This window comes from Gymnogyps californianus, chromosome 11 (genome assembly GCF_018139145.2).
Source record: "Gymnogyps californianus isolate 813 chromosome 11, ASM1813914v2, whole genome shotgun sequence".
Lineage (NCBI taxonomy): Eukaryota > Metazoa > Chordata > Aves > Accipitriformes > Cathartidae > Gymnogyps > Gymnogyps californianus.
Genome location: NC_059481.1, coordinates 7,954,083 through 7,975,862, shown reverse-complemented (window position 1 = coordinate 7,975,862; position 21,780 = coordinate 7,954,083). Strand labels below are relative to the sequence as shown.

The 21,780-nt window shown below is 39.2% G+C and overlaps 1 protein-coding gene across 1 annotated transcript in view; it reads left to right on the top strand.

The window, feature by feature from the left end:
• CHRFAM7A (CHRNA7 (exons 5-10) and FAM7A (exons A-E) fusion) overlaps positions 1-5,893 on the top strand; it is a 43,415-nt gene extending 37,522 nt beyond the window's left edge. Inside the window, exons 8-10 of the mRNA XM_050903247.1 lie at positions 645-731; positions 1,408-1,517; positions 3,616-5,893. Of these exons, the coding sequence (XP_050759204.1) occupies positions 645-731; positions 1,408-1,517; positions 3,616-4,134 (716 nt within the window). The 3' untranslated portion in view covers positions 4,135-5,893. The remainder of the gene's footprint in view (positions 1-644; positions 732-1,407; positions 1,518-3,615) is intronic.
• Positions 5,894-21,780: the final 15,887 nt, after the last annotated feature.

Genomic DNA, 21,780 nt, shown 5'->3' with positions numbered 1-21,780 from the left:
CATATTTTAAGATTAATTCTTTGTTCCTAAATCCTTTTCCACCTGACAATGACTCCTTATTGTTTAAGACTAGTCCTGAGAAAAGAGCTGAGCCTTGTTCCAGAAAGATGAGAACTCCTCACTGAGCAACAGAAGTCAAACTCCAAAAATCAACAGTCAAGACTACTTGGGCATAGCCATGTGCAGAACTCAACAGCTAGTATCAAAAGATATCAAAGTCTGTCCAAGACAGCAAATCTGTTTTTCAGGAATATTATGCATTACACCACCTGTAGCTTCCACGCCAGTTAATCAAGTGTCATATGCTCAAATACTCAAAATCACACCATGTTTCTAAAGCAAACAAGCAGCAAGAATTACTTTGATTTACCTCAGCTAATTAGCAAATGGTGATAAAAGCTGAACAGTTACAAGGATCTAAAAATATATACGTCTGTGCAAGCATTGGTACTAGTTTGGCAGCACTGCTACCCTGAACTTGAGGTAGTACAAGAAAGGATAGGAGTACCACTAATGTGCTGGTGCAAGGGTAACAGTGGGAATGCATCTTGCAAAGAGCACTCCTTCAGATTCATTTTCTGCTTCTTACTGCCCTGTAATTACAAGCTACTGATCTAATTTCATACTTCATGTTTATCTTTCAGGTATAACAGTTTTATTGTCTCTCACTGTCTTCATGTTACTTGTGGCTGAAATTATGCCAGCAACATCTGATTCTGTGCCCTTAATCGGTAAGCTAACTACAGCTTTTATTCACTTTTATTTTTTGTCAAATGAGGTGCAGTGACTTTGCATGAAGGCCAGCAGTAAGGCAAATTACCACCTGTACAATGGCCTACTGCAATTGAATTAGAACAAAAAAATGTTGCCAATTGATGAGAGGCTCTGATGGGTGTGATCCCCTATACAACTTCTGTGCTCTCTGCTCTGAACAAAATAGAGAACCTATGTGTATTTTGGGAAAGCGTAAAGGAGTCAGTTTTCCATGGAAGGAGTTGCTGCAGTTTCAACACAATTGGCCAGACATTAGGAATACAGAGATAAACATGATTAAATCTTCCCATTGTAATTGGTCAAACAGAAGGAGAAACTTTTCAAAATAAGGACTAGGCAGTCTCTACAATACTGGTGAAAGAAAATTACAGGACAATTTTTTTCAAGGTTGCTTAGAAAAGGCAGATGCTCAGTTCCACAAAGACAATTACTAAAGGCTGGCTATCCCCTCAAAATAATGGCTGCTCTTTCTGCCTTTGAGATATCTTTCACAAGTACCTAAAGTAGCACGTGTATCACTACACTGGAAAAAGAACTTAACACAATGTATGCATGTATATAAACATCCCTTATAATAGCTACAAAGCAATATCAGCCCAAGTATATTGCTGTAATTATCTGTTTATTTTGCAGCTCAGTATTTTGCCAGCACTATGATTATTGTTGGTCTTTCTGTTGTTGTCACTGTTATTGTTCTACAATACCATCATCATGATCCAGATGGGGGGAAAATGCCTAAATGGGTAAGGTTTGATTTTCATTCATTATCCATTGCATAAATGTCCAGATCAGGGATGTGACAGAGTAGGTAGTGACTCATGTTTACTTCTTACTGTTAAAAACATATAAATCCTTCCTAAACATTTTGTTTTGAAAAGTAGTTTCACCAGAAATGAGATGTGCAGATATGTTTCATGTGGTTGGTTTCTTAGAGAGTGTGTGTGTGTGCGAGAGAGAGAATGAATATACCTCAACTTGCTTCTGTATTCAGAATTTCCTTCAGAACAGCTAGAAGCACCTCAGGATTTTGCTAAAACCTAAATATAAATGAAGGTGATTTTCAAATAAGCTGCAGATGTCAAAAGTGAGACAGGTAGAAGGAAAGAGTAAGGTGCTGATGGAGATTATAAATGCATGAAATACAGTAGCCTCAAGGTGCAACTGTGCAGCTGCTACATATTTAGCTGCTGTGCATACAGAAACATGAATAGCCTAAAAAGCACTTGTTAAAGATGGCTGTTAAAGTGGAAGGGAAACTTGCTCTGAAAATCCTCATCTTTACATCTCTGGTCAAGAACATCTGTAAAATACAAAGAAAAACTACAGTCTTTTTCTAAACACATAAGACTTTCTTTATAATGTACTTCTATGAGTGGTTGTTTTTACAGAGAACATTACTCTGATAGTGGATTACTAAATATCAATGAGTATCATCAGCTAACTGCCCACTCTTCCTGACTTCACCCAGCTCATGGCAGCATCAGGCATTACTGAGGCCAGAAAGACCTTTCTCTTTTTCTCTCTCTAGAGCAATGAGTTATTATTATCCTTACTAGCCAAAAAGACTGTTTATACAGCAGTGCCCTGCAGGCAAGAGATAATGAGATATTCCCTGGCCTAGTGACTTTAAAATAAATTTGAATGAAGAGAATAAAAGGTATGTATCTTTAGATGCATGTTTGATGACCTAAAGGGGACAAATGTTTAGTACTGAGCCAAACATCCTCAGAAAACAGAGTACTTGAGGTTGAGGAGTGAACTTGAGTGTCAAGAAGCTGAAGTCCATTAAACATTATTTGGATACTGCTGGATTTTGGATCAGGCCCTCAGTTAACGGAATATCAGCCTTCTAGGTGAAGCTTGATAGTGTAAATAGAGTAACAAGGCAAGATCTGTCGCTGGCTGAGATGTTTGCTTGGATATAATATCTACTCTGAGTGGCAATCCACAGTCTGAATAAATGGACCAAATCTAATATTAATTACAGTGTAAGATTTGCATATTATATGAGACAATAATATTTCATTAGTGCTCTGGAAAAGAAACACTGGAATGAGCTCTTAAAATCTGATTGAAATAAATTACAGAAGCTTGCATCTGAACTGAACAGTCTCTGGCTTGCCTGCACTTTCTGTAAGGCTGGATTAAAGCAATGTGGAAAACAATAAAATGATACACACTGATTAAATTTGCAAAGTATTTTTTTTTAATCAAAGTAATTTTTCCATCTTTTCTCCATGCTATATCCAGATCCATTTTCTAAAATCTGCAATCAACTTTCATGAAAGCAACGTGAGAACAGAGCCAAAATGTTGTAAAGCTTGGTGGTCCAGTCCAGTCCAGTATAGCATCTGTTTTAGCAGCCCCCTCCAAACAGTAGTGTGATGTGAATTTAATATTAGAGCACAAATATGAGTAAAAGAATTGTAATTTATTGACTACAATCTAAAGCAGTGCTATTAAGACTATTAAAAAGTAACTCTTCTTCAGTAAGTGGTTTTTTTTTTTAATTCATGGTTTCTAGTAAAGGTGGAAAAGGCTACCATATCGCTGTTCAAGTGTAAGGAAAAATCAACACTATGGAGACTCCCATCAGAGGAGGGGGGACTCCCAATAGTGATAATCAGCCTGAGGCAGTCAACAGCATTGCTAGAATAAGAAAGCAGCCTCAGTGATTGGCAAATTAATCAGTTGGAAAACTCTGGCACCATTTTCTAGAACTCCTGTGCAGACTAAGCAGAGACCATGGACCAGTCAGTCATACAGGCTGCAAGAATACCAACAGTGCCCAAAGACAGTGGCTGTGTGAAGAGATGCTTATTCTCAAAAATTTTCTTTCAGACAAGAATCATCCTTCTCAACTGGTGTGCCTGGTTTCTGAGGATGAAAAGACCGGGGGAAGATAAAGTGCGTCCTGCCTGTCAACATAAACAGCGTCGATGTAGCCTATCAAGTGTGGAGATGAACACTGTGAGTGGACAGCAATCCAGTAATGGGAATATGCTATACATTGGGTTTAGGGGGCTGGAAGGGGTTCACTGCACACCTACAACTGATTCAGGGGTGATCTGTGGGAGGATGACCTGCTCACCAACAGATGAAGAAAACCTGCTGCACAGCGGCCACCCCTCTGAAGGTGACCCAGATTTGGCTAAGATCTTGGAAGAAGTCAGGTACATTGCAAACAGATTCAGAGACCAGGATGAAGAAGAAGCCATTTGCAATGAATGGAAGTTTGCAGCCTCTGTAGTGGATCGGCTCTGCTTGATGGCTTTTTCAGTCTTCACAATCATTTGTACAATCGGTATTTTAATGTCAGCACCAAACTTTGTAGAGGCTGTGTCTAAAGATTTTGCTTAACTCCTAACTACAATCTGATTCTCTGAAGTATGATATGTAGCATATAAGAGTGTGGTTTTGTTTGATTGCTTGTTTTTAATGAGTATACTGCTTCTCATTGTCCGCTTTCTTTTGCCCACCCCCCCACCCCCCGCCCCGGTCCTGAGTTCCTTTTGGAAGAGTGGCACCATTTCAGAAAGGAAGCCAAGGATTTCTTCCTGGGCTGCCTGTGCGCAACTCCTCTGAGCACTCTTCGGTGGGAGATGCGAAGTGGCTGCGAGTCCCTTCAGAATGACAGGGTATTGCACCACCGTCTCTTACATATTTTTGAACTGGCTATTACAAAATAACAGGTAGGCAATGCCAGCAATGTCACTTCTTCCAGACTTCGTTATAAAAGATAGAAGGTGGTCCATCTTAACTATTGGAATGAGTGATCGTAAACACTTAGTTTAGGAGAGCATTAAATCCAAGTAGATGGAAGCTCAAACAGCAGAGAGAAAAGGGAGAAATAGTTTGCTTTTCAGTTACTGCTTCTGAGTTGTGGTATGTAGTTCTGCAGCTCACTCATAACCAGTCAGACCCATAACTCCCTCCATGCACTTTAGATAGAGCATATGTGACTTTACAGGATTCTGAATTTGTCTGGGACACCAGAAACCTGAAAGTTAAGATGATATACCACATAACTTGTCCTTCTATATCTTTCTGGATTTGACCTAGAAGTTTGGCCTGAATTCTTAAACAGGCTTCACAGTATTTTTTTGCAGTGTTTACTACTTCTTCCTTCTCCCCAGAAACACATTCTTTCAACAGATGACCTTTTTAACTATCAAAAAGAAAATGAAGGATTTATGATGCCTTTTTATCCTCATTTAAAAAAAAAATTAAAAAATACACACACTTCTCTCTTTCCTGTTAACCAGATTCCAGTGTGGAAAACGTAACTCAGTGTCTTGTACAGGCTTAAGCATAAATGAAGAATCTAAAGGAAAAACAAGCCATTAAATCCCGAGATCAAGGTTTTAATTTAAAAATTAAATGTTTGATCTGTTGTATGCTTAGCCTTGTATAGACCTCTTTCTGTTGAATCACCATAACATGTCTTTACAAGAAAACTGCACCTTTTCTGCTCAGTTTATCATCCGAAGAGCACTAATGAATAATAAAGCTTTCTTGGGTCTGATAAAAACTATTAACTGTATATATTTTTATATACACACTGCATATACGTCCAAGGAATGGTTAAGACTTAAATTCAAATTCTCTTAAGTCCAAACAGACATTTGCGAAGGCAAAACTAATAGTTCACCACTTTATGTTATATCTGATTCTGAAGTTCTCCCATCAAAATATGCTTAGTTTTCATGTGACTTCGATGTCTTAATGAAAAGGGCTGAGCTGAAAACACCAGGACCTGAACCTTTGGGCATACAAAACAGATGAGAATTAGTCTCTTGCTGGCACACCAGTATTCCTGACCAGTGATAAAAGTGGTAAAAGATGTGGGGGAGGATTACTTTAGCATTGACTGCTTGCTTTATCCTACAGAATCCCGACTTTTTGGCTGAGGTCTTCAGAGACACAAATGGAGGCCTGCTGTTGTACCATGTTTTTACTGTGAAATAAACTCAAGGCCTCAGTTTATCTCTTAAGCTGGATTAAAATAAAATGACTGAAATGCTTATTCTCCCTAGGTAACAATTTCCTTTTCAGAGTCTGCTCTGCTGAAAGCAGGAGAATCAAATTTCATGTAAACCAAGCCCAGAGTCACCACAGGTACAGTGCATCACCTGAGTGAACACCTTGCTCAAGCACCTTCATGCCAGAGAAAAGGGCAGGAGGAGCGAAAGGAAGGCAGGATATTTCTCACAGTTTGTGAATTCTGTCTTCCTGAAGGTTCATTCAGAATCTCACACTGCAAAGACATGAGCAAAGCATTCAAATTCTTCTTGAAAGCTCATCTTGAAACAGTGTCTCAGAGTTATCTGTGAAGAAGTTATATTTTCAGGAATGATTATTAAGAATTAGCCATGCAGTAATTCCTGCAAATAGTTTCTAGGTTGTAGATTGCATATGAATAGGAAACTATGAGTCCAAAATCTGAAATGTGAATTTTGTTCATTTGTGAATAACTACACATATCATGTGGCATGTGCTGCTCTTCTGAGTAATGTTTCTAGACTAGGCTTCCTGATATGAATGTTGATTTACATTGGTATTTTTTCTTTCTGCAAGTATCCCTAAGTAGCTACGCAGAATGTTCCATTTAGTGTTTGTAAAGTTTTGGGGTCCTCTTGCAGAAGAATTTTTCAAGAAGAAACGAAGACACTTGGGGACTACCTTGTACAATGGGACACAACTATTGCAATTGTAATACATGATGCGTGTAATATAGGAAGCCTAAGAGTACCCCTCTTTCCACCAGAATCCATTTACAGTATCTGTAGAACTCATCTTGCTAAATACAGGAGTTCTTTACAGAAGGATGGAGAATGCAGTTTACAATTTGACAGTAGACTTCATTATCAATGACAGACATGCCTATGCTTAAAAACTGGAGACTGGTATTTGGCCTCTAGTGGAGTCCTGCCAAAGCCTGTAACACTGAGTTTGTAATACTGTCAGCAAATACCAGGTGTTAGACAAAGTAGCTGTAAGACACCAGCATCATGCCTACACTACTGCCTTCATCATTGGCAGGACTAATGAAAATGCACCAAGAGGACAAGTGAATCCTCATTTTCCTACTGTTAACACAACCTGTAAACATTTGGTAACAGGATTATTATAAATTTTAAATACAACAGTGACAACTTCTCACTTATGTTATTTTGCACCTATGAGTTAAATTTTCCTATAACTGAGCTGAGCAAAATTGATGTTTCTTGTCAAATTGTGTGCGTCTTAAATATATTTGTGTATGCACTAAACAGTATTTTGATGTAAATGCTGGGAAAAATATTTATTTACAATTCTGGGCATAGAGATGGAAATTAAATACTGTACACGGTATGTGTATATAATGTTAAAGAGTACATATTGATGGTAAGGATCTGTTATGATCTTAAGAGTCCAGAGAGAGGATAAGCAAGTGGTCCACCACAACTAAGCTATGACTTGTCTGACAAATTCAAAAGCTCACTCTAGAGCTCAGCTGTCATGTACAATACTATGTGTGAAAAATGTATATTACTTTTTCTGTTTTTATATTGAATTGTACTGAATATTTAAAAAACTTTTTAATATTTAAAAAAATTTATTTAAGTGTTAATGCCAAAAAAGTTCCAAACATAAAATTTTAAAAGGTTAGTTTTAAACAGTATATAAAACATTAAATTATTTTATATAGGAATTGATAATACTATGTAAGACTTTTTTTAAAGGTTTCTTTAAATTCTGTTTACATTCTCTCTAGCTGCAGGATGTAATCTCAGTTCACCTGTGACAACTCAACTTTTCACCTTCTTTAACACGAAAAGGAGGTAAACCAAAGTCCTGGATTTTCTTTCCTTTTGTTATACTATTTTTTACATTAAGAAACATTGCATAAAGGGCATTAGAAAGAGATGTTACATCTGTCAGGTACTGATTGTCATATAAGCAATTCAATACCTTTTCAGTCTAGGACAAATAAAAGATTTAGATCAAGAGACTTTTAATTCTTTCTCATTTTGCTAAGATGGAAACAAACTCAAGCGGTAGAAAACATGAATAGCCATAAAAGAAAGAAAAATGTCTTTGGCTATATCAATCTGGGATGACAAAGGTCTTTGATAATTAAAAATACATTCACATCCTCCTAGCAAACCAGTCCTACACCAAACATATATTACTTCAGTCTTACATAAGTGATCAAAGTTAACCAAGTAGGACTGAAATACCATATATTTTGGACTGGCCTCAATCCCAGTATTAATTTACTTCTTGAAGCCTACCACAGAAGAGAGAAACAAGAGAGAAGAAACAAATCCATACCAGTTGAATAAACTGTTGCTTTTGCCACCTGCAAATGTTGTTTGTTGGCTACTGGTGAAAAAATACCTAATCAGCAGAATATCCTCCAGATGGGGAAAAAACAGATCAGTGTAGTTTTTTGCAGACAGATGAGTTGTACTGCCCACATGCTGAAACACCTTCCTGAAAAGCTTTCTATCTTTACAACATCCTGCTGAGCACGCGCCAGTAGTAAAAATCAAGGGTTGCTGAACCCAAGACTTTATTCTCTTATTGATTCCACAAGCTTGTAAGGAACAGCTGATGAAGACCAGTTTGGTAAAGGTCAACACACCAAGTCATACAAGCATGTAGTTGTTACTGAATCCAACCTGTCTTTGGATAAGAGCTGCCACGGGTCACAATGTCAGATATTCAGGTGAGGCTCATGCTGATGGCTGCTCACTCTTCCAAGCCAACATGCCTACCCTCTCTTCTAGAGTGCTGAGAAGCAGGACATACTACCTCAGATTCACTGTTATACTTCGACATGGTTAGACAGGTTTAGCTCAGCAAAGGTGCAGGAGCAGGCCATCCCCATGTGCCAGAAGACAAGCTGGCGGGGAAGAATACTAGCCTGGCTGAACAGAGAGCTTTGCCTGGAATTCAGGAAAAAAAAGGAGACTTTATGACCTTTGGAAGAAGGGGCAGGCAACTCAGGAGGACTACAAGGATGTCATGATGTTATGCAGGGAGAAAATTAGAAGGGCCAAAGCCCAACTAGAACTTAATCTGGCTACTGCTGTAAAAGACAATAGCTTCCCAGTTGACTGGAAGTTAGCAAATGTGACGCCCATCTACAAGAAGGGCCAGAAGGAGGATCCGGGGAACTACAGGCCTGTCAGTCTGACCTCGGTGCTGGGGAGGGTTATGGAGCACATCATCTTGAATGCCATTAAGTGGCACGTACAAGACAACCAGGTGATCAGGCCCAGTCAGCATGGGTTTATGAAAGGCAGGTCCTGCTTGACTAACCTGATCTGCTTCTATGACAAGGTGACCCACTTAGTGGATGAACGAAAGGCTGTGGATGTTGTCTACCTAGACTTTAGTGAAGCCTTTGACACCGTTTCCCACAGCATTCTCCTGGAGAAACGGGCTGCTCATGGCTTGGATGTGTGTACTCTTTGCTGGGTAAAAAACTGGCTAGATGGCTGGGTCCAAAGAGTTCTGGTGAATGGAGTTAATCCAGTTGCGGCCGGTTACAAGTGGTGTTCCCCAGGGCTCAGTATTGGGGCCAGTTCTGTTTAATATCTTTGTCGATGATCTGGACGAGGGGATCAAGTGCACTCTCAGTAAGTTTGCAGACGACACCAAGTTGGGTGGGAGTGTTGATCTGCTTGAGGGTAGGAAGGCTCTACAGAGGGAGCTGGACAGGCTGGACCAATGGGCCGAGGACGATTGTATGAGGTTCAACAAGGCTCAGTGCCAGGTCCTGCACTAGGGTCACAACAACTCCAGGCAACACTACAGGCTTGGGGAAGAGTGGCTGGAAAGCTGCCCGGCGGAAAGGACCTGGGAGTATTGGTCAACAGCTGACTGAGTATGAGCCAGCAGTGTGTCCAGGTGGCCAAGAAGGCCAATAGCATCCTGGCTTGTATCAGAAATAGTGAGGCCAGCAGGACTAGGGAAGTGATTGTCCCCCTGTACTCGGCACTGGTGAGGCTGCACCTCAAATATTGTGTTCAGTTTTGGGCCCCTCACTACAAGAAAGACATTGAGGTGCTGGAGCGTGTCCAAAGAAGGGCAATGAAGCTGGTGAAGGGTCTAGAGAACAAGTCTTATGAGGAGCGGCTGAGGGAACTGGGCTTGTTTAGGCTGGAGAAAAGGAGGCTCATGGGAGACCTTATCACTTTCTACAATTGCCTGAAAGGAGGTTGTAGTGAGGTGGGTGTTGGTCTCTTCTCCCCAGTAACAAGTGACAGGACAAGAGGAAATGGCCTCAAGTTGCACCAGGGGATGTTTAGATTGGATATTAGGAAAATTTCGTAATTAACAATAATTAATAATTAGGAATATTAATTATTATTACTTAATAATTAATAATTAGGAAAGTGTTGTCAAGCATTGGAACAGGCTGCCCAGGGAAGTGGTTGAGTCACCATCCCCGTAGGTATTTAAAAGACACGTAGATGTGGTGCTTAGGGACATGGTTTAGTGGTGGAGTTGGCAGTGCTAGGTTAACGGTTGGACTTGATGATCTTAAAGGTCTTTTCCAACCTAAATGATTCTATGATTCTACTATACAAGAACTCCTGTTTGAGATTGCTTTCGCTGACACAGCACGTTTGTTGCTCCCTGTCCTTCTTCCAATTTCTGGCCAAGTGAAACCTAATTAGCAGACTATTTTGATCGAAGAAATGTTACAGGACCAACATTCAGGAAGAGTATGTAAGTTTAACCCTTGACTCAAGAGAGACTGTAGTCACAAAATTTGACATTATTGTGCCAAGTTGCGCACTAGAAGAAATACGCTCCAATCGAATATTCATGCCAACACTGCAGTGAACATATGCCTGTCACAGTGGAGGAAGCCTTCACAGATGGCAGCAGCGTACTTGCAGGGCAAAGCAGGCTCGCCAGTTCCACTGTGTGGCATGAAAAGTGAGTAAGTTCTCCTGGTTCTTCCGACTATGCTATGTACATGGGTACAATGAGAATATGCTGTCTTCACTGGTTAGTGCCTAGCTTAGCTTGTAAGATATTTCTTTCTTTTGACACGGTAATAATGCAAGAGACTTGGAAGTGATGGGCTGCAATACATAGCCCATTTGGTCTTTTCTTAAGTCTATCAGAAACTGGCTTAAACTGGCCTAAGCTGAAACCAGGTTAACGATATGCACAGTGGTTGCAGTTCTTTTTTCACTAAACCAGTTTTAAAACCTATTAAACTGCAGCATCTTTCTCTGCAGTTGACGTTAACACTCATTCATTATTCTGTCTGCAGTTAGCAAAGACCTGTTGTAACATTGCTTAATGATACTTTACACGCCGTCCATGTTGTTTATAATTGAAAGTATCTTGCAGTGAAGAGACTAGAAACAAGGACAAGCTGCCAAAGTACTGTATCTTTTACAACAAGCTGTAAAAACTAAAAAGGGCATATGAAGGACTGGCAGAGAATGGGGGGAGGCACATCTGATATCATCATTAACAGAGAGCTGTGACATACTTCATCAGTACCAGACCTGTACACCAAAGCCCAGACAGCTATAGGAGAGTTTCTTTGACCACTGGCAGCTGAGCGACAGCTTGTGCTGTTTGTGCCAGATGGGGGCTGAGAGGGGGCAGGTCCACACTGACTGGGGACAGACCAGTCACAGATGGCCACACTTCAATTTAGATCCTTAACATACATGTGCAGAGCCTCATTTGTGACAACTGATCTGAACTGCACTTCATTTAATGACATACATATGCACAGGTCTAGAGTTGGTCATAGCTTGAAGCCCTTTTGTCCCTTTTATCTAACTCAGGGAACATCTCACTGCCCTCCCCCTATTTCTATGTGTACATATAAAGTCTGCTTCTTCAGGGAGACAGAGTTGAAACAAAACATACTCAAAGATGTAAATAAACACTTGCAAAATATTCTGAAAAATGTATGCAGAGAAAATGTATATGTTAGCTCAAAACCAGTATGGTTTCTGTTGCTAAAAATATACTGGAATTCATAGCTTTCCAGTAGTTTTTCAGTTGCAGTAATACGCCAGGGCTTTTAGTATGCCAGCTGATAAATGGGATGGGGGTAACAACCTTCTTGCTGAAATTTTGAAGCAATCTGTGTAGGCTGAATGGGGTATAAGTGAAAACTCCTACGGCCAGCACAGCTTTTAGCCCTAGCACACTATAGCCTTTCTTTTAAAAAACCTCACCGTTCATTTGCAATCATTTAATGGATTGTTCTGTGCACCCAATGGAAGCCAACCCGTAATGAATGGCACTGCAGAGATCTAAAGCATCCAACTCAGTTCTGAAAGACTGGATTCATGCCCACTAAATACAGTAATAAAAGCCCATTTATTTTCTCATGCACTTTCCCTAGTGCACTGGAAAATGTCCTATCTCCTTGCAGCAATATAAAACCTGCACAGTGCAAATTCTGAGATTTGCATCTCCAGACACTGGCTTTATCATATTTTAACAGTAACCCTACATCAGTGTAAATGACAGGAGATTTAGCCCAATATTATATACAAAACACACCTTCATTTTGCAACTTCTGCAAGTTCAAACTCTTCTGCCCCTTGCTCCAAAGGCCCCAAGAATAGTGGTATCATGTCTGCACAGCAGGCAGAGTAATAACAGCACCAGACAAATGTTTTCTCAGAGCTAAACAATTTCAGAACTTTTTGCATAAAACCAGAGCACTTTCTGAACTGCAATATTTGTCACCTGATACATACACCTAATTTAGACCATTTAGGCTCAAAAATAATTTATTGTCCAGTTCTTTGAGATATCAGAGATGGCATTTTTCATGTCTCAATTTTCTCATTAGTATGCAGTGTGTTTGGTCAAAGAGCTTTCATTACTGACAATTTTCATAAGGGGCCTTCACCTCCAGTGAGGGTGGTGAATGTTTTCTCTTGAACAGAGTTAGTATGGAAACTTCAATAGTCTTTCCATAATGCCACGAACTGCATAACTGATTTGGAAAAATGATCTGTATTAGGGAGCATCATGAGGTTACAGGTACTCCATACTACTTTTCTCCAGACAGTAGCAGGATTGATTTTCTGATTCACTTGACAAAAAATAAAACACTTTAAGAAACTCTTCCTCCATGTTACCTGACACACATGCCTATGCCCCAAGCATATTTTCTTTGCTTAACTTTGGTAGCATGAGTGAATGCAATAGATTATAGCCCAAACTGTAACTATTATTGCAGGATTTTTTAATTTTTAAACTCTCCTGTAGCCTAAATGATGAGATCACAGAGTAGCTAGAACCCAACATATGTGATAGTAGACCAAAGCTAGAAAAGCAGATGTACATAAAGAAGCTGGTGAAGCGAGATGTATTTTTCATCACAAGAGTAGTTCAAAGGAAACCGTAAGGCAGTACATTTTCAGTTCCCACACTGGAGAGGACTCAGTCTGCTATTCTGTGACAGAGCAGAGCATGAGCTCTTGCCGAGTCAGAAAGCAGCTGAAGATGTGTGAGTGTGGAAATGCTGGTCTGCAGGCAGGCAAAGTGAGTCATATTGCCATTTGAAACAAGCCAATAATCTGTAAGGAAAAGGAAAAGACTAGGCAGAACTTTAGCAAAGGCAAAACTCTACAGGGAAGAAGTTCAACCCTTTCTCCAAGAGTTGTTCCTCTTTGCCTATCCAGCTAACAAGACTGACAACACAGATGAAGAATACTCTATCATAGTGTATTTGGAAAGTTTTATGTACAAAATCAATCTTCTTTTTTTTTTTTTTTTTTAAATAAAGGGAAATATGCACATACAACCATGCCAGAAAAAGAATTTTTTTCTAGATAAGGTGTGAGCAGATTTTGTTTACCTGTAATTTATTGGCTGTAGAGTCTAGGGCAAGAACTAGAGCTGAGGCAAAACTAACCATTTAACGTCTGTCACTATATACTACCCAAATATTGAACAAAATCTTTCTCTTTTTTTTTTTGTACATTTTGTTCATTTTTTGTCTAAACTGTAAAAGCTTTAAGCTTTTCAAACAAGTTTTAGGTAATGCTTTCAAAGCAGTTTAAATGCCTGAAGAACCTCAGCTCAATTTTCAAAACAGATTTGCACACTTAGACCTGAAGGGCTCATATTCTCAGAGGCAGCTGAGTGCTTTTAAGAATGTGGATCAAAAACATTTTTGAAAACAGAAGTCTGGTGAACATTCATTTCCACTACGAAAGTCACTACATGAAGCATACTAAAGAGCTTAGGTGGAAAGAAGTCACACAATCACTGGTGGTGGTATTAGTATAAATACAAATGTGTTGTGTGAACAGAGCTCGGCAGCAGGGTGGTACTGATTATACACTCATCATTTACCTTCTGACATGAATTCCCCCACTGCAAATGCTGGTGGAGTTATACCAGATGTACGGGTAAGAATTTTCCCTGTAAATGAAGCTGGTCTTTCAGGATAGCTCAAGAACTTAAATTTGGATGACCCATGTCTCTGAAGAGATAAACTGCATTTATTATGATTGCAGGTAAGGTTCACAAGACATAGAGTTTCACTATTTTCTCTGTATTAGTATTTTTTAACCATTTTAAGAAAATTAATTTGAAAAGATCAGGGAACTGAAATGGAAAAGAAACCTCATTTCTTATTATTTGAGGTAACGTGTACTAGATCTACAAACACCAAGAAGGACAAGTAATATTATGCAATATGCAATTGCTCACCACCTGCTGACTGATGCCCAGTTAGTTCCCGAGCAGTGATCTGCCCCTCCCAGCCAACTCCCCCCAGTTTATATACTGGGCATGACGTTCCATGGTATGGAATACCCCTTTGGCTAGTTCGGGTCAGCTGCCCCGGTTCTGCTCCCTCCCAGCTTCTTGCACACCTGCTTGCTGGCAGAGCATGGGAAACTGAAAAGTCCTTGGCTTAAGATAAGCGCTACTTAGCAACAACTAAAACATCAGTGTGTTATCAACATCATTCTCACACTAAATCCAAAACACAGCACTGTACCAGCTACTAAAAAGAAAGTTAACTCTGTCCCAGCTGAAACCAGGACAGTGCCCAATACTGAAACTTGCAAAATGACTGCAGCTATTTCATCCCAATTTCATCAGGATACCCAAACCAAGCAACAAAAACCTGCATAAGCCAAACTCTCCCAACAGCCCTGTAACACAATCGGCATTTGTGCAGTGTTAGGTTTATGGTTGGACTTGATGATCTTAAGGGTCTTTTCCAACCTAAATGATTCTATGTTTCTATGTGTACCTTTTTGGTTCCAGAAGACAACATGTGTGCTGAGAGAGCACCATCTTTCCTGCGTTCAAAATCACGCAGAACCTGTGGCGTTTGGCACCTATTTGAAACACAAAACTTGCTCCCTCAGCTTTGTTCTGCTACATTTCCACCTTGCTTCTCACTTGATCCTGTCACACGACATCCCAGGACTGAATAAAGATCAACCCCCAGGGTCATGATACTGGCTTTAAACATGAAGTAGAGCAGAGAGGAAGACTAGCTGCTATTTACACAGTGTACACACATTGCGCAGATCACCCTAAAGAGACTCCAGACTGCTGCAGATGAAAAAAAAATAGCTTTGCTTTAAAAAGTTGCTCACCTTGAGGTTGCTTATTCTTGTGAGCTGCTCTGAAACGAATAAAGCCTAAAAAAAACCTAGCTGGTCAAGATGAGAATGGGCGTATTTTGCTCTGAAGAATGGGGGAAGAGGGAAATGGGGTGCTGCTCATTGGGAAAGACAAGTGACTTCACAGGGGACATGAAGAGTCACTTAGAAGTCCTCAGAAATTAGAAGTATGAGAAGAACTGGCTATGGTGGGGACAGCCTGCCCTTAGAGAGAGCAGGACCAGTGCCCTATACAATGTCTGGAATCTTTTAAGTACTATACCCTGTAAGTTATACATGGTTTCCATCAAAAGCTCAGAATACCGTGAAGACCACACGTTTAACAAAACTGATGTCCAATTATGGGTCAAACTTTCAAGAGCACATGATGGAATTTCTAGATCTTAATAGGTTTCCAAGAGTTCGCCTTAGCAGGAAGGAGAAGGGGAGAAAGATAATGAAGGAGTACAGTAAAGATCTGAAAAGGAGGGTTTTTAGAAACAGATATGCAACCTCCTGAAAAATTGTATCTGCAGAAATGTTTAGCCAACGACCTTGATGATCACAACGTGCTGAAGAGTTACAGTTGAGCTTCTGAATAGGATGACAGAATTGCCCCATGAAAACAAGCACAACATTTTGGGAAAAAATCCCTGAAACTATCTGAATGTCTTTTTGGTTTTTATTCACAACATTTGTTTCAATTATTGCCCATATGACTGTGCCTAAAACTCATTGAATAAGTTATTTTTTCTTATTTCACCGAAACTGTTGTCTAACTTGCAAGGCAAACTGACAGACCACTGATTCTGCAGAGGCAACAAATCCGTATCAAGAAAGACGTCCTCCTGGAGGACATGCTTAGGATAAGCCTGAGCAACACTTGCTATCAGTCTGTAAAGAATTATTGTCAGTGCTTGTGTGGGTAGGTTTTGGGGAAGAAATACATCCTGTCCCTCCTTACAGTCCTACAGTGGGCACAGACAAGCTCTTTTTCATAGGCGATAGTGATTCATCCTCTAACCTGGCACACCTCCTCTTCCTCCTGTGGCTTCAGAACAATTGATAAGCCTTATATGGCCTAACACAAATGGTACTTACACATAGATTTGTAAGAAACCCACAAATGGTTCCTGGTGGTATTTATCAGCTCCTCATATTTCCTGTGTGAGTTACTGGCATCTATATTTAAAACAGCAACTGCTGGGCTATCAAACCTCCTACTTTCTCTCTGGGAAAACACTTTTAATCTCTGAGGAGAATAGCCTAATAAAATATACTGCGTGTACTGATAAAAACAGAGTGTCTATACCATCATACAAAAGAAAGGGATTGAATTTGACTTCATGTAAGGCTCTTGTAACTCTCAGCACATTGTTTACAGGAAGAGTAATAGAGTAGGAGTGCTGCTGCTTCCAGAGAAGAGAGACAGTATAATACATTTAGCAGAGACCTATTACTGACTGGCTTCCAGATGCTACTGCATTATAAACAGCTATCTTTATGATAATAATTTATTATTGTAAGCTAAACTGACATATGCCCAAAAAGAAATTTACTCAGTTAAAAAAATGTTGGGGAAACCAGCTGATTTCACCAGGAAAGGATGCAGGTTGGGGGTATTTTGAAATACCTCAGAGTAAAAATACAGACTGTACATTAAAAAATTACGTGATTGTACTATTTCCGTGTCGAATACCACACACTGCACACAAAAGAAACATCAGAAGGGTGGAACAGTATGGCACAAGTACAGTGTTATTAACCTGAAAATGTCTGTGAACAATGTATGTGAAATATTAGCATCAAGAAGATACTTAAAACATATAGAATAGGTTTTTTGTCAACATATGAATTATTTATAGCATAGAAAAAGTTGTTATTACGCACATACAAATTTTATTTGGGCATTAACTATTACTATACTACTCTGCTTAAAATTCTGCCTGCACCTACAGCTGCATTATCCATTTTTATGATTCACAGCTGCCAGCAGTCCTTGTTGGAGTAATAACACATCTGTGAAGCACTCCTAGTACCGAAGCAACTGAAATGGCAGATTCAGCTTTCAGCTCTCAGAAAAGAATTGCACAACCAAATAGGGAGCATATAGCAAGACATGCCTGGAGCTAGTGTGCTGAAGTTACGAAGGAAGTTAAAAGTAAGGCTGGGAAAGTACATGAATTTCAAATTAAATTACAGACTAAACACTACAGTATGATCCAATCTGCTCCCATAATTCTCCTTTTCCTTATTTTATCATTGTGGGAATTTTCTTAAGACTTAGCTGAGTCTTATCATTATATCTAGCCTTGTGCCTTCCAAGAAAACATCAGGGTCCTCTACGAAAATTAATGGCAAAACTTCAACTGTAAAAGAACTGTGGAGCAGGATTAAGATGTCAGTATAGATGTTTGATGAAAACTTAATCACAGGATCTCAAACATTAAGATTGAGAGATACCAGCAGGTAAGAGAGACAATCTTCTTGGGTAGGTTGTCAAGCTTGCTACGAAACCCCTTGCCCCCAACCAATCCTCCCTTCCACTCCAATAATTATCTCAAACGAACAAGACAGTGATAAATAATTTAGCTTGTGAAGTTGACAGGTCCTCAAAAAAAGCCACTATTATTCTGTCTACAGTCCTGTTTGTTTCACTGCTGTTTTAATGACAGTTTTCTGTTTTGGCAACTTAACAGTTGGTTAAATGGTACCTATGTGACCTGGCAACTTAAAACCTACCAAAGTTGTTATTTTCCTCATTTAAGAAAAATAAAGTGAACGTTTCTGAGGTACAAATCTATTTACATAATTCTATAGTTTACAGAAGCTGTTTACATGATCCTAAACAAGCTCTGTATGTTTTGCAAACTTCTAACACACTCCTCTTGTATCCACGCCTGTAGTATTTACCGCACAGTAATATCTGGATTTTAATAACTCTAAAGTGAGAAAACATATTGCATGTGTTGTACCACTGCTCTCGCATATTCAAGAGCACTTACTTCTAAAAAGAGCAATCCCAAATCTTGTCAGACAAGCTCAATTCAGCTGCTTCGAGTGTGGTTTAGACGCTGTGGATTACATGCTTGATTTAAAACAAGGCAAGTGGAACCAGGGCCAGGTAAGAGCACAGTGCTGTTCTAATAAGGCTTTTGAGCCTCATTTTCAGAACTCGAAAATCCTACAACTGCATAATACCAGCACAGGTGCAATTACTGGCTGTGACAGTGGCTGCTATCAACTGAGCAAGTGATGTGTTCAGGCACACTTTTACAACTGAAGTGTAAATATGCTCACCTGTACATGTAAATCCTTCAGAAACATCAAAGCTGCAACAAATTTACTAGTGTCCTGTCATTACTCTCACGTACCAGCATCAGATCCCCTGAGCTCAGAGAATCCTCCAGCCCTCTTAAGTCAAAAGTGACTTTTTAGTCTGGGTATTATTATTTCTTCTAAGAGATTTTAATAAAGTTATCTGAGCACGTTCTCTCTTTCCCTCTTTTAAAAACCAAGACCAAAGTGTAGTCTTTTTTTCCCCGGACTTTCACAGGATACAGACTACAACAGCAGCTTGTTTTGTGCCATCTAGTGACACTATACCTGAGAAAGACATCACCATCTCTTAATTTCTAGTATCATCTTAACTCTCTCTGCAAATGCACCAATTCCATCTCTCGAGAGCAATCATCTGTATTAATTTGAAAGTCAAAAAGTTCAATCAACTATTGTGCCAATGTTTTTAAGGCATCCTTAGAAATGGAATATTGCGGACTCGAGAAAGAACAGCTAACAACTAAGGCTAATTATTGCAGCCTCTTCCCTTCAATGCAGAATTTACCTGCAAACTCTCTCCCAAAAGCAACATTTCCATTTGGGTTGGTGGAAAGCTGCTTCTCTTTTTACCACCATTGGATAAGCTTTCAAAAATGGTAGTAGCATATAACTAGTGAAATGCAAAATTCCTTGGATGTAAAACTCTTCCCCTTCCAAAATTTGTGTCTTTTCAAGTTCAAATTTATCAGCTTGTAGGCCCCCGATGCTTACAGTTTATCACAAGTTCCCAGCCTCAGGGTCCATTAAAGAATTCAGAATTTATTCCAAAACTCAGTGAAAACACTGTATCTGTCTATGGATGTCAACTTCTTTAGGTTTTCTGAAAACGAAGCTCATAATGACAGCTAAGTTCTGCTTCTGAAGCTTTCCAGGCAATTGGAAAAGAAGAGATATATAGTTCTATCAAATATGTCAGCTTAGAACTGCTTTGACAGGAAAACTCTTAAGCCTAGAAGTGGTCTGCGCTTAGGAACAGTAAGAAGTAAGGTAATGATTCAGGTTTTTAATTTCTTTAACACCATTATTTTTTTGGGCATGAGGAAATAAATTAGAAAGAGACTATGTGGTAACAAGCTCACTTCTTTGAAGAACCAATATTACACATTGCCCTGTAAATTTGTAAATACAGTCCTGTAAATGCATTCAATTCACTTTATAGCTTATATGTTGACTAACTATAGCTATATAAATGTGCATTTTTCCATTAAAAAGGCAACATTTTATCATATTTTCGGTATCACAGTACCATCACAGGAACTTTCTAGACAAAATGATTACCTTCTTTCAAACCCACGATGGGTACTGCAAGGAGTACAGAAGTAGTATTATCTTGAGACTTTTTTGGAAATTTACTGTTTAGCAAATGTTCTCTAAACTCACTGTGAAGCTTGTATTGCTAACCTCATTCTGTCTTCCAAAAGGGTATTTCCCTGGAAAATTGCGTAATCTTAAACAATAGATGAAAAAAAGCAAGCCAAGCAAAAATCTTTGGAGGGCTTCAGTTCTTATACCATTCTAATGAAAAATTTTGCAAGCAGCTTAAAATCTATAGTGACTCTCAGCTGACAGACCCACTTTGAAGAAGGAGGTTAGTTCAAAGATGAGGAATAAGACTGGTAAAAGGATTAGAGGGCACGAGACAGAACTTAAACTGCAGTAGGGTTATAAAATTGACTATAGGCGTGAGATTAAATTTGCTAAAGCCATTAATGCTGAAGACTCCCACTGAGTCTAATGGAGTTTGGATCCATCTCTGTGTAAGAAAAGGCAACTTCTTACACAACAACTTCATTCTGAGTACGTGCAATGGTTCAAACTATTAGAGCCATTTGAAAGAAGGCAAAAGTTGGCTCATAATGTCTGTTCATGCAGCAGTTGCCATGGACAACATGAACAAGAAAGTATGCAGTTTGATCAGATTATTACGTTTGGTAGGCAGAAAAAAATTTAATTCAATTGTACATCTACTGTGGAGATCCTACAAATGATTAAACATAGGCTTAATGCTTTCCATTGCCATCTTCCTATTACGCACATGCGTCAGAGCTTGGGTGATGTCTTCCCTTTCCTTGCTACTTCTCTTTCTGTCAGTCTTCCAAGCAGGGTTGATGATCCTGATAACATTCCTGAGAAGAGGTCTTATCAAGGAGTACTGCATTTAGACTTGATTTCTACACTAAGGGACTGGAAGAAGGAAACACAAGCGAAAGAGAGAATAAGAAAGAACACACAAGGGAGTGACATCCTACTGAAAGCCCAGGACCTGAATTCTGCAGATCTACAGAAATCTACATCAGGCTGAATATATACTACTGAATGAAATAAAAGGGTGGATCCATATATTAACTTCACTGAGACATCTGCACCTACCATGCCTTCAGGAAAATAACCTTTGAATATATGTACAAGATGACATTTAACAGTATATTAAAAAAAGACAAAACCACCACCACAGCTATAACTAATCATAAGAAAAATTACAAAGATCATCAGTCTGCTAGTCTACATGGTTATACACTATTCTCAACTAATATAAAGCTCATACAATAATTATCAGATATAATTAAGTTACCATCTGCAGATACAGATTTTTGTGATTAGGGAAATATAAATTAACGATGATGTAACACCACCTTCATTTTATAGTTATTCCATGACTCCTGGAAGCTTGGGGAGATTAATTATTTACAGAAGAATTATATGAAGGTGTATACCCATGTATGGGACTTTTCTTTTGTCAGATGCCTTCATATGCAGATATTTCCTCAGGCAGAAATGGATAAGAAGCCTACGTGTGCCTGCTGCTTTCCTACTGCTGTATTTACTGGCCTGCTAATCTAAACGCATAAAGGGAGCATGGGAAACCAGCCAACAGTTACCACTGGAGGCTTGGCATCACGGTGTATGCTATTGGGTCACATTTGTTTTCTCCTTCTTATACCGGCAATGTGAACAGTTTGTGAAGACGCAGACTCCACACAAATGAAGAAAAGACCTTACCTTTTTGGATATTAAACGTAGAACAGTATGTTATGGAGACTCATGATTA